This window comes from Caretta caretta, chromosome 1 (assembly GCF_965140235.1).
Source record: "Caretta caretta isolate rCarCar2 chromosome 1, rCarCar1.hap1, whole genome shotgun sequence".
Taxonomy (NCBI): domain Eukaryota; kingdom Metazoa; phylum Chordata; order Testudines; family Cheloniidae; genus Caretta; species Caretta caretta.
Genome location: NC_134206.1, coordinates 266764359 through 266782050, shown reverse-complemented (window position 1 = coordinate 266782050; position 17692 = coordinate 266764359). Strand labels below are relative to the sequence as shown.

The following is a 17692-nucleotide window of genomic DNA, read 5'->3' as shown; positions in this document are numbered from 1 at the left end:
GTCAGACTATGCACTGAGAAGGAAATGGAGGGTAAGCATGGTACCAATCGAATCACTGTTGAATTCCTTGCTCAGAACATATTCAGATACCACCATGAGGGACGACTTTATAAAAACTTAAATAGAAGGGGCTCAGGGTCAGCACTTCTTCAGAGAAACATTATACTAGATAATACCGCCTTCACTATAAAAACACAACCACCTTGTGACACTGCAAGAGTGTAAAATATTGACCTTGCAATAGAAACAGTATGGAATTGATCAGGAAAGAAAAATAGCCATGTCTGTGAGAGCTAGATGCTTTTTTTAAAAATAAAATAAAATAAAGCTGAAAAATTTACTGAGTTTGAACGTAACTATTTTTATAGGAGACCAAACCAATACTGAATTACAATTTCACATAGAAACATCGGCTTTAGTCCTCCCTATAGAGATTCCTTATAAGAGGCAGAGGCCTGATTCTGTTTTCACTTTCAGCAGTGTAAATTAGGAGCAGCTCCACAGCAATCACTGGAATTATTCTGGGGAGAGACGGATCCAGCCTGATACCTTAGAACTGAATGTGTCATTCAGTGGATTGAGAAAAGCAGTTGTTTACCAAACCATCGCTTGGCTAAACGACTATGCACACGCCAAATAAATACCAAGCCAATATCGTTTGTTTCTTGCTGTGCACAATGGGTTCATTATTGGAGGTAACACAAAACATTGTCCACATTTGAGTATGCTTAAAGTTCACTTGCTCTTAGTTCATGTTCACTTCTGTCACAGGCACAGATGCATGCCTTTTGGAAGGTCTCCCAAAATAAGTAGAGTTGTATGTTATGAAGTACCCACTACCCGCCTTTTCGTCAGCCCAATAGGCTCTGATTCCTTTCTTGGAATCAGTCTTAATGGCAAGGTCATTCCAATGTGGTGATGGCCTGAAGTTTAGAAGGGATTACTGTGCGTAACCCCAAGTAGGGTGGTTAACTAACTCTTCACAGGAATGCCGGCAATGTCTTTAACACAACATCTACACTGTCCTCTTAAGTCATACATGGGGACCATTGACTTTTTCTTTATTTTCTGTGACATTCATTTCAATGTGGTTGAAAACTGGATTGTCGGTTCCTTCCTCCGCCATGGTGAAAGGTTTCCAGTTCAAAACTTCCACTTTCTCATTCTGAAAAAGAGTTCACATTGTGAGGCATGGAATCATGTGCACGCGCTCACACCCCCTACATACACACACGCACTATTGCTGTTGTCTACTGCTGGATCCATCCTCTAAACTAACTCTCACTTCCTGATGTCCTTGCTGCTCAGGTGACATACACAGGATGCATTACAGTGAGGCTCCAAAACATATCTCACACAACGAACATTAAATATTTTCAAAAGAAGTGGGAAAGAGTGAGGCCCAGGGAAGGAGCAAAGGGAGCAAGAAGGGGAATGGAAACGTATAATATTTCTGACTTATTCCAAGGGAGAACGAGATTAAATAAATAGATTTGTTTTAATAGGTAGGGCCTAATTCTTAGTTGGTGAGGTTTTTCAAACCTGTCCGAGTCAGGAGCCTAAGTCCCACTGACTTTGAATGGGACTCAGGTGGGTTTGAAGATACTGCCCATTTACACTATGGTCCCTTTACATCATGCTGACTGCACGAAGGGGACTTGCATCAGATGTAAATTTCTCATTTAAATGTATAGGAGATCAAGAGTCACTACATTTTTTTAAAAAAACTAGTTTCAACATTTTCAATTCATTTTAAAAAAACCCAAACAAACCCTTAATTCTGAGCAAGGAGAGTTTCCTATCAAGCTTTTCAAATAAGAAATAAAAGTTAAAAAGCAACCAGAGTCACTATTCAAACACAGGGCCAGCACCATTGTTTTCCATATTGATTTAAAAGTTGTGGTGGGGTCAGTTAGACTTTATCATGGAGAAAATACACTAACCAGCTATGCTTGCACAGAGCAATACTGGGATGGGTTTGTTTCTGGGTTGTGAGAGTGAAAAAGAAGAGCATGATTCTCCTATGAGGGCCTGATCCATCCAATGCTCGTTGTAGTTGATGGGAGTCTCTCCGTTGACATTATGATGCTCTGAACTAGTCCGGTAGTGAATCAGGCGTAACTCCACTGAAGTCAAGAGAGTTTTAGTGATGTGAATGGGGGGAAGAATCAAGCCTGTAGTTGGGGATTTTAACTAGTAGGACAGAGCAGGCTGATGCACGTAGATGGAAGAGAAAGCATAAACTGATATACACTGCAACAGCTGGAATTTCTCTAGATATACGAGTAGGATGTGTGGGTTTAATCACATACTTTGCTATTGTCATTCAAAATGCATCTAACACTTGTTCCTGGCCTCAGAAGAATAGCTCCTGTATTCTTGTGTACCAACTTGTCATCACCACCAGGAGCTATTGTTCTTCTAATCCTGGTGCCTACCTGCATTTCATCAGTGAAAATCAGAGTTTACTGGCCTCCTTGCTTCAGAGAATGCATCTTCCTTACATCTAACTACACCTAAACAGAAATCTCCATTTGCCTAAACTGGCTCAGCCAAAATGGAAGGCACCCACATATTTTGCCTCAATAATTAGACAGTCTTTAATAGTAATCATTTCACCCACTCTCCACCCAGTTTCTGCTCTATGTAATAAGCCAGTTGTATCTGGATCCAAGGACTATGGCCAGCTAATCTGCGCGTATCAGCATTGGCATGCACTTGCACATTTGGTTCATGGCATTATGTCCTCATCTGGTGTAAAGCAGTGGAGCACCATTGCAGTCAGAGGAGCAGCACTGATTTACACCAGCTGAGGGTCTGGTCCATTTTCTAGGTGGAAAAATAACATGTAATGTATTAAAAAAAAACAACCCTACCTCTACTGTATATAGTTAGTAACATGAGGTTTTCATAAGGGGAAGAGTCTGCAAATTGGATCATCTTTGACAGATGCTTGCTACGTGGCACACCGCACTAGCCAATGGCTGCCTTAGCCATTCTTTCTAACTGAGTGTACTGAAAACATAGACCTTAGAGGTGACCTGCAGTTAATTTTTTTTTTTTTATCTAAATGCTAAAGGCCGCATTGTGAGCCTGTTCCTCACACAGGTGAGCAGCTACTCTCATTGAGACTCCTCAGGGGAGTGAGCCCCACACTGGATAAAGGCTCCAGGCCAGACTCTCAGCTTGTGGCAATTGTTGTAGCTGCACTCAAGTCAATGGAGTTATGACAATTTAAAGCCTCTGAGGCTCTGGCCCTCCATGTTTAAGGGACGTATTTTAGAATGCTGCTCCCTGACTGCTGAAACTTTTCCTGGTTTATTTTAACACAAGGGGACGGACCACTACAGCATTGCCAAAGGCAGCTGCCAACAAGCTATATTTTTCCTTTAAGAAGTGTTGGCTCTTTAATAATCTAACTATATTTTTGAGCGGTTTAGCTCCAATCTACTCAATACTTTTTTCTTCCATTTTTTCCCCTTTTCTTTTTTGAATGGAGGTGTGTGTAATGTGGATCCACAGGCTGGGAAATTTTTCCCCTCAAACTGTAGCTGGTCTAATGACCAATATCAGAAATAAGCTCGAGAACAGATTTACAAAACAAGAAAGCTTTGCTGAAGTGCAAAGGCACCACTGGCCCTCATTTTATGAGGCTAGCTAGGGAGCGCTCGGTTATTCTCTCTAATCTGCTGACCCAAAGCCCAATACTACCTGCTACTGTAGCCATAAATAGCTGCCTTGTCTATGCCAGCTACCTAATCCTGATATACCTTGTGCACAGCTGCTGCCTTAAATGAAGTAGTCATATCAGAAAGCATCAGTGTCTCCTACTGGATCAGCCATTCATATGGGTTGGGGGGCATGAGGTGAGGGGGAGAGAAGTGAAAAAAATGTAGCCCCCTGGGGGAAGCTCTTGCTTTTCTGTCACATTATTGCCTCTTAAGATGTGCTTATGCTATTGTCTGCCTTGTGTGACACAGAGCCAGACAGGATTACACAGCTAGCAGGCTAATTGACCCAAATTCAACCTTTGGAGAGATATAGATAGATAATGCTGTGTTTTTTGTGTATTTACATATATATTGTTGGAGGTTAATGAACAGTTCCTGTCTATTGCTGTATTCTGTTAATTCAGAGATCAAAAGAAGACGTTAACATTTAAATGAATTGCATACGTATTAATATCACTGTCTGAATTTCTCTTTGAAGTTTGTGATAAATCACATGTAAATGGCTGGAGATACGCAATGCCTTATGTTAATCCATGTATCTAATTACCGGTGATGTTTAGGAAATAGGAAGTTACTTCAGAGACACTATGGTTCACCCAAGGACTGTATGCTGACAAGAGGCTTCCCCGGGAACATTCTAAAGGTGTCTTGGGACCCTTTCATCTCAAATCTGCTTATGCTTCATCAGGAGAAGCTTGAGCCACAAGACTGATGTCTCCAGTTCCATTCTGGATCACCCTGATATTGAACATTGGACTAAACCTATGGACTAATTCTGAAAGAACTCTTTGCAACTCTAAAGCTCCCCAGCTCTGCTATGAAACTGACCTAAGTTCACATATGTACATATAGTGATCTTTTAACCAATAACTCTCTTTTTTAATAAATTTTACTTTAGTTAATAAGAATTAGCTGTAAGTGTGTATTTGGGTAAGATCTAAAATATTCATTAACCTGGTGGGTAATGTGTCCGATCCTTTGGGATTGGTAAAACTTTTTTATATGATGAACAAGATTTTCAGTAATCCTCATAATATTTGACTTGGCTGTCTGGGTTGACAAAGACTGGGTTGCTTTAATGGAACTGTGTTGTTGGCTTCTGGGTAACCAATAAGGTATTGTAGAAGCTGTTTTGTTGCTGGCTTGATGAATCTAAGTATTAGAATAACCACCAGTCTTTGTGATTGTCTGCCCCATTCTTTGCAGTTTGCCCTAACTGAGCAATGTCAGTGTGGCCCCCCTGGGATCCCAGTCACATCTTGCATGTTTGGAGTGACCAATACTGAATTGTACAGAGGAAGAAACTGAAAGGACAGGATCTGGATCAAAGAGTGGATGAACACTGAAACCATTTCTTTAGAAAAAGTAACACCCCCACCCTGGTGTATTTGTCTCTGTTACCCAGGAGGACAGATTGCTTGAAGGAGGCAAACTAGAATGATACACATAACTATACTTACTGTCTTGGGTTTAGAAAATGAGAAGTTGGACAGTATGTCCTCTTTGGTCAGCAAGAATTTACGATCTATGTTCTGCTTTATTCCTCCTGCAAAATACCCACAGTGTTAAATTCTTTATCAACTGTTTTTAACAAGGTAATCCTATTCAACTGATAACGGTACATCAGACGTCAGCTACCTGCTGTGTCCAGCCTTCCCACACACTTTGTCTTAAAGGACTATTGTCATGATGTGAACAGGGCCCATCCTAGACCAGATGACACCCTAGGCGAGGTGCATCTTCGGCGCCCTCTCCCCCTCCATTTGTTAAACTTTTGAATACTGTGACAGGGTCAGGCCAGATGGCTACAGGAGAGTGATAGAAGGCAGATATATTAGCCGCAGGTTAAGTAGGTCCCTTTTCCCTGGGTAAGGTAACAGAGAAGATTCCAGAACAATCAGGAACTTTCTGGAAACAATTAAGGCAGACAGGCTGATTAGAACACCTGCAGCCAATCAAGAAGCTGCTAAAATCAATTAAGACAATCAGGGCACCTAATCAGGGCCCTAATCAGGGCACCTGGGTTTAGAAAGGAGCTCACTTCAGTTTGTGGTGCGCATCTGAGGAGCTGGGAGCAAGAGGTGCAAGAAGCTGAGAGTGAGAAGGCATACTACTGGAAGACTGAGAAGTACAAGCGTTATCAGACATCAGGAGGAAGGTCCTGTGGTGAGAATAAAGAAGGTATTGGGAGGAGGCCATGGGGAAGTAGCCCAGGGAGTTGTAGCTGTCACGTAGCTGTTACAGGAGCCACTGTAGACAGCTGCAATCCACAGGGCCCTGGGCTGGAACCCAGAGTAGAGAGTGAGCCCGGGTTCCCCCCATCCCTCCATCCCCCCAACTCCCTACTTGATACTGGAGGAGTTGACCTGGACTGTGGTTTCCACCAGAGGGGAAGGTCTCTGTCCTGTTCCCTGATCCACTAGGTGGATCAGCAGAGACTGCAGGGATTGTTCTTCTTCCTTTTCCCCATGCTGGCCAGTGATGAGGCTAACTGAGTAAACGGCATATTTGAGCCACAGAAGTGGCCAAATTGCGGGCTGCCGTGAACCTCTGAGGCAAGCAAATCCACCAATAAGCGCAGGACCCACCAAAGCAGAGGAGGAACTTTGTCACAATACCTTATTTTTTATTGAATTTGTAGCCCATTTCATGACTTTAATGCAAAGTTTGTATGCATGATTTATCCCTGTCATGATAGGGATATGCAAATGTATGCAAATTTATCCATGTCATCCCTGAAGATGATAAATTTGCACTCCAGGATCTGTAAATGTGTATTTATTCATGCCATGTATAAGCTAGTCTGGAAGGTTCCACAAGATTTTACAAAGGTCCAGAACATTCTAGGAGGATAGTGAAAAATGAATCCACGTACGGAACACCTGAAACATTTTACTTCAAACATTTTATTTTCCCTTTTGGTTACTAACAACACAAACAGCACCCTGAGCCTGATGCCACCCAAGCCCAGTACTCCAGGCAGTTGCCTGGGTCACCTGCCCCTAAATCCAGCCCTGGATGTGAAGCATTGAGGAGGAAGTGGAGGAAGGAAAATGAGAGAACTCCTGGGAGCTCCAGAAAGAGTTTGAGGAATTCTAGAGTAAAGAAACCAATGACGATGTGCCTTATTCTCCTCCGCTTCTACATGCAGTGAGTCTAATGGAAACCATCCTGTTCACTATGTTTTAGTATGTGTGGCCTTAGTGGTGAGCTGAGCATGCAGGGTTCAGGTCTAGATTAGTTTTAGGTTAGGAGTTAGATTGAATCAGGTCTACGATCCAACTGCTCTCACTGGCCTGAAATGTTGAGAGATCAGCTGCACTTTTGTGGGTTTTTTTCTACCGCATCCAAATTGGATAATAGCCTCATTTTGGATTTTCCTGGAACCAAAATCAGAGGGTTGGGTTGGGATCTCGGGGTTCAGATCCCAACTGTCATGCCTACTCTTAGGGTCTTGGTAATTTGCAGCAATCTATTTCACTAGACTTTTCCTTGGGCAGCTGACATGGCTTTACACCATGAACCCTTCCTTGGGAGCATGGCTTGGCAAGCACAGTGAAAATGGGCACTGGGCATGCTCAGTCAGCACATTTTGAATGCTTTTAACTCACTCAAAGCAAAACCACTACTAACCTCTGGGAGAAGGAAAGATGCTATCTCCATGCTGGATGGCAGCTCTGAAGCCTCAGCCCCAGCTCAGGTTTAATGCAATGGGTAAATGGATTTTTTTCGCCCCAGTCTCCTCAGGTTCAAAAACTGCTGATGTTACTACCTCACAATTCAAAGGAGAAAGAAATGCACCCTTTGGACAGAGACCATGTCTGGAAAATTTCAGGCCAAAAGATAAAGGTTCTAGAAAGCTGTGAGTGAATGAAACCAGAGAGTGCATGCTCAACCAGAGTGGTCACTGAAACTTCTCGTAATAGGGACGGTTCCATGTGTGTGCACGTTAATGTGGAAAACAACGTATAGTTGTGTTAAACCAAAACTCTGGAAAAAGTACCTGTTAAGAGGCTGACCATCATTCCCAAAAGTACTGTGACCAGGGTCCCAAGTGTGCTGAAGTACAGATACGACAAGGAATACCAATAATCAGCCAGGACAGGTCTAGGAAAAGTGGGGGAAACATTTTGTTAGAATCTTCTTCAAAATTCAGACAACCTGAAAATGCATAAAACTAGGCACTAAGACAGTAAATATAAGGAACATTCTGTGCTAAAAAAATAATGTGCCTCATGCTACTCTCCGGTGGAGAAACCCACCTGGCACTCAAACTCTGAGGTAAAACTGGCAGTATCAGGCCAGCATGGTGGGCGAATGGGCCATGGCCAGTAAAATCACATGAGCCCGTTCCTCCCCTAGGAATTCTGGCCAGAACTGAAGAGTCTGGCCATAGGCGGCGTGTGAGTCTCTCCTTTGGAGAGGCTACGGAGCACTGGAAGCTCCCTAGAAGTGTGGCGGGGGGGGGGGGCACTGGCACCCAGAACGCGGCCCCGTCTCTGGTTGGCCTCTTCCCCCAAGGCCCTGCCCTCACTCCGCTATGCTCTGCTGAGTGGTGCCTCACTGCCCCCCCCACCACTCCTCCAGCTCCTTACTGCCCCCAACCCCTCGTCACCTGGGCTCCTCACTGCCCCCTCCCCCGGGCTCATTGTTGTCCCACCCAGCCCCTCAGGGTTCAGTCCCACCCTGGGAGGCGAAGGGGAGAGGCCCGTGCTGCAGCTGGGGGAGGCAGGGTGGCTCAGGGGTGTGGCTGCCCAGGGTTAAGCCGAAGCTAGCCCTCGGGAGGCAGGAGCTCCAGGGCCACTGCCGCTTCCCCTTGCAGCACAGATGGTGGCATGGCTCATTCGGCTCCCACCGCTGAGGGGCACCGGGCTCCAACTGAGCCAGAGAAGCGCCGCCCAGTTCTCTCCAGGCTACACCAACGGCGTGCCAGCCCTGTGGCTCTCTTGGGGTGGGTGGTGGTGTCCCTGGTGTCTTAGGCATGGACTGCACCATCACTTCTGCAGATCTCTTATTATCGATGCTGCTGTGCACTAAATCTCAGTTAACCAGGGTCCAGTCAACTAGGTTTCAGCTCTCTGCTTTCAGGGCTTTGTGCTACAAAGCAGCAGCAACAAACCACCATTTTGATCCCCTTTGCAACATGCCACAGAGAGAAGCACGTGGTCTGGACCAACGTCTTTAAGCACGTATGGCTTTGTTCTGATGGCCATAGAAACGTGACTGCCTGGCACCTACTTGGCACTTAAATTTACACTGATGACCATTTAAATTTGCTGAAACTGAAACTTTGTTTTTCATTTTAGAAACGGTAACAAATTATCCACTGTTACTCTAAGTAGTTGCTTGAAGCAGAACAGATATACTGCAGAACCTACTAAACGCAAGTGCTTTGGGGTCTAAGGTTTGTTTGATCTTATATGTAACATCCCACCCCTCATGCTGGTGAATCAGTACATAGACACAGGAACGCGGGAGCAGTGATCCGTCTAATCAGGTATCCAGCTGCTTCAGGGAAAGGCCTAGGAAACTCCCAATTCACCTAACCATGCAATGCTACACCAGCTAAGGGGAACTTGTTCCTAAGGATACCCAGCTGCTGACCCAGTTATGTCCTGAGACATAAGAATTGACAGCCCTTAGAATTTTTAATCTAAGCATTGTCTTTTAATCTAATTTAATCGAGCTGCTATGTCTTGTTCTTGGGGGGGGGGAGGGGTTGTTCTGTTTTGACTGTATGACACAATACAATGTAAGATAATATAACAATCGCAGAGGAAAAATACCCCAGCATTTCACCCAGTTGCACTTCACTCTTATGGTTTTGCAGAACGTGGCTAGTTACTTCCGCATAGATATGATGCTGTTGGGTAAACTGTTGCTGGAAGATTCACTGAAAACTCTTAATCACCCTCAAGGTTTAACCTGCTTAGATAGTAAAACAGCAGCAACCCTGACAGTATGAAATAAACACAAATCCCCTTTGCCTATCCACACTGCAGCAACAAAACTAGTTCCCATTAAGGCACATGTAACTGTAGAACTCTACAGTACTGATCCAATGCCCACTAACTTCCAGGGGGTTCGATAAGTGCCCCCCAATAGGAGAAAACACAAAATGCTGTAAACAAAAGAAAAAGAGGCCTGTGATCTGGCCGACCAAAAAGGGAAACCTGCATACCCTACAGCAGACCCAGGATGACCAAGGAGACACCTCATCACAAGAAGAAGAGCCACTCCACGTTTTGTCTTTGGCAGTGGGCTCACATGAATACTGGGTAACCCCGTTGTTGGACGGCAAACCTATACGCATGGATACCGGTGCAGCCGTCTCGCTGGTCTCTGAGTCTGTGTATAAAGAAAAGCTACAGCATCTTCTGCTTTAAACAACAAAAACAGTTCTGAAGACGTATACGGGAGAAGCTGTGCCCATGTTGGGCACTATTGATGTTAAGGTGGAGCTCAATGGACAGGCTGCTAAATTGCCACGGTTTGTGGTGAGAGGTAATTACCCAGCCTTAATGGGTAGATCTTGGCTTAGGAAGATCCAGCTGAACTGGGCAGAAGAGCACCAAATGACTAAAGAAGAAACCAGTCTGCCTGCTATACTAAGGAAACATACTGCTGTTTTTGGAGAGGATCTGGGAAGTATGAAGGGAATCACTGTGACATTGAACATTAAACCTACAGTCAACCAAAATATCTGAAAGCCAGAACTGTGCCATATGCCATCAGGCCGAAGGTTGAAGCAGACCTGGAGCACCTGGTCACAAATGGAATCCTAATACCAGTTATCCATAGCCCATGAGCATCTCCAATTGTTCCAATAGTGAAGAAAGATGCCTCCCTCTGGATTTGTGGTGATTTTAAAGTCACTGTCAACCCAGTGTTGAGTGCAGAGCAATACCCGCTTCCCCACATCGATGACCTCTTCACAGGCCTGGCTGGGGGACAAAAGTTCAGTAAGATTGATCTGAGCCAAGTGTATTTACAGATGCACATTGATGAAAAGTCCCCAGAACTGTTGACTATTATCGGCATAAGGGGCTTTATCGATACTGTCGCCTACCCTTTGGAATAATGTCTGCTCCCGCCCTGTTCCAGAGGGCTATGGACCAGATCTTGTGTGGCTTGCCAGGAGTCCAGTGCTATCTGGATGATATCCTGGTCACTGGAAGGAATGAGGAGGATCACCTAAAGAATTTAGAAGCTACCCTAGAAAGACTGGAAGAGTATGGCCTATGAGTCCATGAAGACAAGTATGAATTCTTCCAGCTCTCTGTTGAATATTTGGGACACATCATTGATGCTACAGGTCTTTGTAAGACCCCTGCAAAAGTTAAGGCTATTGTGGAGGCTACCCCTCCTCGAAACGTTAGCCAGCTTTGCTCGTTTCTAGGACTATTGAACTATTATGGAAAGTTCATCTCACAGTTCGCCACACTGCTAAAACCACTTCACGAACTCCTTGGGCAGAACAAGGCCTGGAAGTGGACTGAAGCCTGGGAGGTTGCATTTAACAAAGCTAAGGATGCACTGCTAAATTCTGAAGTCCTGATGCACTTTGATCCATCGTTACCCCTACAGTTGGCCTGCGATGCATCCCCTTATGGAGTGGGAGCAGTCGTGTCACACATTATGCCTTCGGGAGAAGAGAGACCTATTGCTTTTGCGTCATGCACTCTAAACAAAGCAGAAACTAACTATGCCCAAATCAAATGTGAGACATTGGGAGTTGTTTTCGGAATTCAGAAATTTCATCAGTACCTGTTCGGACGGAAGTTTACTCTTCTCACAGACCATCGACCCCTGACTTCAATTTTTGGATCCCACACAGGTATTCCCCATTAGCTCCTAGTCATATGCAACATTAGGCATTGTTGCTTTCTGCGCACACATATGAAATCAAATATTGGAAATCCACTCTGCACGGCAATGCGGATGATCTCTCAAGGCCTCCTTTGCCAGTCAAACATCAAGATATTGCCCAGAAGGAAATCTTTTACTTTGAACAGGTAGAGAATACACCTATCACCACGACTCAGGTAAAGAAGGCAAATCGAGTTGACCCAGTATTGCCCCATGTTATGGACCTGGTGATGCATGGAACATCTCTCCGAACCTCTCCGGTCTCACCCAACCTTGTTACCTACATGTCCAGGAGGACAGAGTTATCGATCCAATTTGGTTGTTTGTTGTGGGGGAGACGCGTCATTATCCCACTACCACTGAGATCACAGATGTTAGATCAGCTACATTCTGGTCACTGTGGAATAGTGCGCCTGAAGGAAATTGCACAAAGCTATTTTTGGTGGCCTGGATTGGACAGTGCTATTGAAGAGAAGGCAAGAGCTTGTATGTCATGTCAGGGTGTGAGGAATGCACCCCAGTGAGCACCCCTACACCCATGGGACTGGCTTGAAAACCTGTGAAAATGCTGGCCCCCTTGAAAGAAGCAAGTTCTTGGTGGTGGTAGATGCCCATTCTAAATGGCCAGAAGTCTCTATAATGGAGTCCACTACTGCAGAGAGTACCATCCAAAAACTGTGAGGACTCTTTAGTCGTTTCATCTGCCAGAACAACTTGTGAGTGACAACGGACCGCAGTTCATCTGTCAAGAGTTTCAAAATTTTATGAAGGCAGATGGGATACACCACATCACTTCAGCACCATATCATCCATCCACCAATGGATTAGCCGAAAGATTCGTGCAGACAATGAAACAAGCTTTGAAATTGGCAAGGGGACAATTATCCATTCAAAAGCATCTGGACACCTTCTTACTATCCTACAGAAAGACACCTCATGCTACGACCAAGGCATCCCCGGCCTTTCTAATGATGGGACGACAGCTGCGCACTTGCTTTGATCTGCTGAAACTTTCTGAACCCCAACAAATTGTGCAACATCAGCAGCAAGATCAAGTCAACAGGCGTGCACCCAGAGCAAGAGGCCGAACCTTTAGCCTGGGACATCCGGTTTTGGCTCGGAATTATAATTCTGGAGCTAAATGGGTCCCTGCCACTGTCATCGCTCAAACAGGGCCTGTTTCCTACACAGTCCGGACTGCAGAGGATCTCGCCTGGCGGTGACATGTAGATCAGCTGCTGCCAGGTCATACCAGTCCTCAGGACATATCTTCAGTTGAGTTGCCTGACTTCACCACTTCCGCTGAGACACCGAATCAAGAGTCACCTGTTCCTGACTTTTCCCCTCCATTTCTGCCGGTGGCAGAGATACCCCTCTGCCCAGCATGAGCTTATACCACATCCTCACCCATTCGCCCTCCAAACCCTGAGCCCATTGTCAGGCCCGCGCCCAAGACACTTTCAGGTGCACCAACACCAGAAGTCCGCCATAATCCAGCTAGAGGCAGAAGGCCTCCTCAATGGCTGGATTTTTAGTGAGGGCAAACCCATGGTTACAGGGCAAAATAATCCCTGGGGTTTAGCCGGGAAGGGAGGCAGTCTATCCTTCTCTAGTTTAGTGTTTGTTTTATTTAGGGGACGTTCTAATTAAGGGGGGAAGGAATATACTGTGTATTTGGTTGTCGTGGTAATAGAATCTTGTACAGATGGTCACAACATTTTAAATCAAGGACTGGTGCACTATGTGGCCGATTTGTTATATACCTTTCAGTGCCTTGCAGACGTACAAGGGTTGTTAAAGTTGGCATTTCGGTTGTTGCAGTCCAGTTGCTTCCTGTTCCTGGGCTGCCTATATCACAGCCGATAGTTGTGAGGTTTAATGGCATAGTTCTCTCAGGGAGTGGAGGGTAAATCTGAGCCCCAATGCCAACCCAGAGTGAAACAGTAAAGCCCCCGATAAGACCTACAAATGCACCCTGTAAAACAAAGTAAAATCGGATTGAAATGTAAAGCAAAAAAACCCAAGAGGGTTGACAAAGAAAAACACTGTCAAGATTTTTCAGAACTGGGTGGCCTAATTTTCAAAAATGACTTAAATGGGAGCTGTTGGAAGGTGCTCAACACTTGAAAACGAGGCCACTTAATCAGATGGCTAAGTATGGGCTTGAGTCTAACTTTAGGCGCTAAGGTCTGAAATTCTTGGCCCGTGATTTTTTTAAACAACTTCGATCAGGTAGAAACTATGAAGGCAGAAGCCTTTTTTTTTTTTTTTAGATTTTATTTTGTTTTGTTTTGCTATTTTATTTGAATAAGCTGCCCTAACACCTTGGAGCAGGGTACATTGTGAATTTTGTGCATGTGTTTTCCCCCCAATATTCTGTCTGCAATAGGAGGAATCGCTTTAAAGCAAACACTTTTACCTTTTCTAAAGATAGGAACTCTCTTCAAGATCTGAACAATTAATTAAACTCTAATTTAGCTGCAGCCAATTATAATAGCAATCCAGGCTGCTAGAGCCTGTACACTAGCATGCCTACCTCTTTTAAAAACAGTCTCATTTTTTTTAGAAAATGTCCCCAAGGACTAACTAAGAATTTAATTGGGATTTAAGTACTGTGTAGACCTTGCCCTGGTTCTCTGAAAAGGAAGAATCTCACTCATAATTCATTGCAGACCACAGAGATATTACAAATACAAAAGTTAACAATATTTGATTTAGACTCTTATCAACTATGGTGCTGTGCACTAACTCTCAGCTCACATGTGTCCAGAGAACTAAATTTCACTTCTCTCCTGCTCTCAAGGCTTCTTGCTACAAACACCAAAATGTTAGACTTTATAAACTCTGGAGAACACCTCTGTTTTTAGAGTGTCATAATGTAGGAATGCCTTGGGCAATTCATTTTGACTCATAGGTAGTTTTACCTTGGCCTCAGATCTAAGGGGTGGGTGTGGGTGTGGGTGTGTGTTTTAGATGAGGATGGCCAAAACAGGCTTATAATGGAAATTCAATTTGCAGCCATAATTATGAAGTAAATGTCATCAGGCCACAAGCTAACAACACACTGCTCTTGTTAGACTGTTTACAGCACATCAGTACTGATTCTGCAGCATTGTGCAAAGACAAATCACTGCTTTAGCCATAGGGAACAAGGAGAAAATAAGTGATTAGTGAATCTTTCCATTTTTAACTATATTTTTTTCAGACTAAAATACTGGCTTTATTGCCTAACTATTGGGGTAAGAGGATGTGGCGGGGAGGGGGTATGTATGAAAAATGCCAATCTAAAACATCTCCCATGATGCCTAAAATAAATTATTGCAGGGAGGGGAGCGAAATGATCCCCAAAATGCCTACTGTATTTCGCAACCGCAAGACACACAGCTTATACTTACGATGGGGTTTGCAAAGGGCGAGAGGATTCCCAAAGAAAACAGTCCTAAAAGAGGGCCACCAACCATACCAAAAATACTGAGAGCTGCCTGAGGAAGAAAACAAAGTCTTATATCAAGTATCACACAGCAAAGCCAAAACCTGCAACATGATGCCATGGGGGAGGGGAAGGAAATGAAATTCTGCAATTAGGGATTCAAGCTGGCTCTGGGCCAGATCCTCAGCTGGAATAAACTGGTGTAGCTCCATTGTTGAATTACCTCAAATTACACCAGCTCAGGATTCAGTCCTAGAATTTCCAAGGTAAATACTCATTAAAGGATAAAAGTTAATCACTTAATAGTAGCCAGTGATTGTTCTTTTCAATAATTTCTTCTAGTTCATGAAACAGAGGTGAAAAGCAATTAAACATGCACCTGTAACAAACCGCCCAGAAGGGATGCCAGAGCGGCCATGGCAATGCACACGCCTCCATAAAAAAGACCTGAATGGGTGAGAAAGACAAATGTATCAATTTAAATCTCTACAGTTAAGTTTCCTTCCAATCTAATACTACTGCTAATAAAGCCAAAAATACATGGCAGTTAGGATGGTCTCTGAGAATGGCCAAACCAACAAAAGGCCAGGCACTTTATTACCTCAGGAGGAGATCGCGCAAACATGACAAATCCTTTTACAATATGTGGTCACTGAAGATTAGTTGAAAGATTAAATCTTAAAAAGAAGTTGGGATGAGTAGGGGATAATACGTACAGCAAGAATCAATTACATTCCTGCTCTAATCCTCTGCGCCAACACTTTTTATTTATTTGAAGAACAGATCTTCCGTCTCACCTGAGTTTTGTTCCAGTGAAAACACTTTTAGATTATTGGAGTTCCATGGCTAAGAATTTCCCATACTGCCAGGAGATAGGCAGCCTAAGCAAATGAAGTCCCTCTTCCTCCCAGGGTCCCTAATGCTGGATGAACACTTTAGTTACATCCACCACTCACAAAGCTCTAATTTACAGCTACAGTGGGGACACATTAATCCCAATGCTTAATATGAGAGGTCAGGCAACTATCCAAGTTCAGACCTGTGAGCCTCCATTCCCATAGCAAACAAAAGCTGGCATTAAAAGTTATTAATAGTGCTTAAGAAACTACATTCTCAGGTGACAATGCTGTGTAACACCCCTCACGGCTCTGGTGTGCTCACTGGCAGGGCGTGGTCTCTTGCTCGGGAATACAATGAAGTAATTGGCTGTACTCTTCTATCCCTTACTAACCTTATTACAGTAAGAGACATGTTAATTTTTCCCAGCGAACTACCTGGGGCACTGTGGGCCATATCTTCCACTGATGGCAACTGATGTAGCTAGCAAAGAAATCAATGGAGTGTCACAGATTTAAACCAGCTGAGGATCTGGTCCTGTATGTTCAACTCAAAATTCTGAGATTGGTTGCTTGGAGGCATTAAACAGATTGAGGGTTTCAGGATGTATTGTAGCGGTCGTGAACCCTCACATTTTCTAGAAGGAGAGTGCGATGCCGTACATTTCCCCAGCCATCTACCCTGCCAAATAATTCCATGTTCAAGTGGCTGATCACAAAATTCTATCCCATGCACCTGCCTTCTGACTGATGGAATGAAAAATAACGCCATTTCAATCCAAACCCTTTGGGTCTTTTGTATTAGGAATCTAGATTGAACAAGACTACAATATAACTTTACTGCTTAAAGATCAAACAAGATGCCCTTTTCCATGCTCACTTTAAATAGCTGCGCCCCTTCTCCCCCACAGCTGAAAACTCTTGGCCTGATTCTGATTTCACACAGGTTTCATACTGGTGTAATGCCATTGACTTTAATGAAGTTACTCCTGATTTATACCCTTATAAGTGAGATCTAAACCAAGCCCTCCTTCTTTATGATGAAAGTAGAAATATCCCTCTAAAACTTACTCATCCCCTTGGAAATCCAAGCTAGTTTCTTTTCAGAGAGGGAGCTGAAGTAAGGTTTAATGAGATCCTCAACAGTTACAGCTGCTAAAGCATTGATGCTGGAGGACACTGTGCTGCAGATGACAAAATTTGAAACATTTTTGTTTGTTAGGAACTGAGATTACAAACACTTAATAATCGAGATAACGGCAGAGAGATACTGTCTGCAACAATGTCAGAGACCTTATGTGGCTGTAACTACGATACATATTGAAATTATTATTACTAATGGAAAAAACTTAACAGCACTATCTGTTACATTTTGCAATTGCTTAAAATATTTGTTCTCATAGAGGATAATGCATGTTTTAAGAAAAAGAAGCAACCAGATAAATGAGTGGAAGGAAATTTTACATATGTTGCTATAGATCAAAGGATGACTGGTATTTTAAAACCGTTTTTGAATTCATTAATATGTATCGCATCCTTTGGACTAGGTACATGTACATCGTATGACATTTCATTGACTATTTTGGATGCACTCTCCAGGCTCAGACCAAAACTCAGAGCCTAAAGCTAGGATTCTAAATCCATATTTAAATAAGTGGGCTGGTTTTCAAATGTCAGTAAGAACTGCTGTGCACCAACACTTTTGAAAATCAGCTGCTTTTTAAAGAGCCTAGATGTGGATTTAGGAGCCTAATTTTGGGCACATATTTCTGAAAAATCTTGGCCTAAATCTTAAAAATGACATGCCTGTATTGTGGCTGGAAAAT

At 43.7% G+C, this 17692-nt stretch overlaps 1 protein-coding gene across 1 annotated transcript in view; it reads right to left on the bottom strand.

Moving 5' to 3' along the window:
- Window positions 1–657: 657 nt before the first annotated feature.
- SLC5A8 (solute carrier family 5 member 8) overlaps window positions 658–17692 on the bottom strand; it is a 42933-nt gene continuing 25898 nt past the window's right edge. The window contains exons 9-15 of the mRNA XM_048835461.2: window positions 16938–17050; window positions 15410–15477; window positions 14996–15082; window positions 13364–13575; window positions 7735–7838; window positions 5192–5277; window positions 658–1165 (exon numbers count right to left, since the gene is read on the bottom strand). Of these exons, the coding sequence (XP_048691418.1) occupies window positions 1034–1165; window positions 5192–5277; window positions 7735–7838; window positions 13364–13575; window positions 14996–15082; window positions 15410–15477; window positions 16938–17050 (802 nt within the window). The 3' untranslated portion in view covers window positions 658–1033. The remainder of the gene's footprint in view (window positions 1166–5191; window positions 5278–7734; window positions 7839–13363; window positions 13576–14995; window positions 15083–15409; window positions 15478–16937; window positions 17051–17692) is intronic.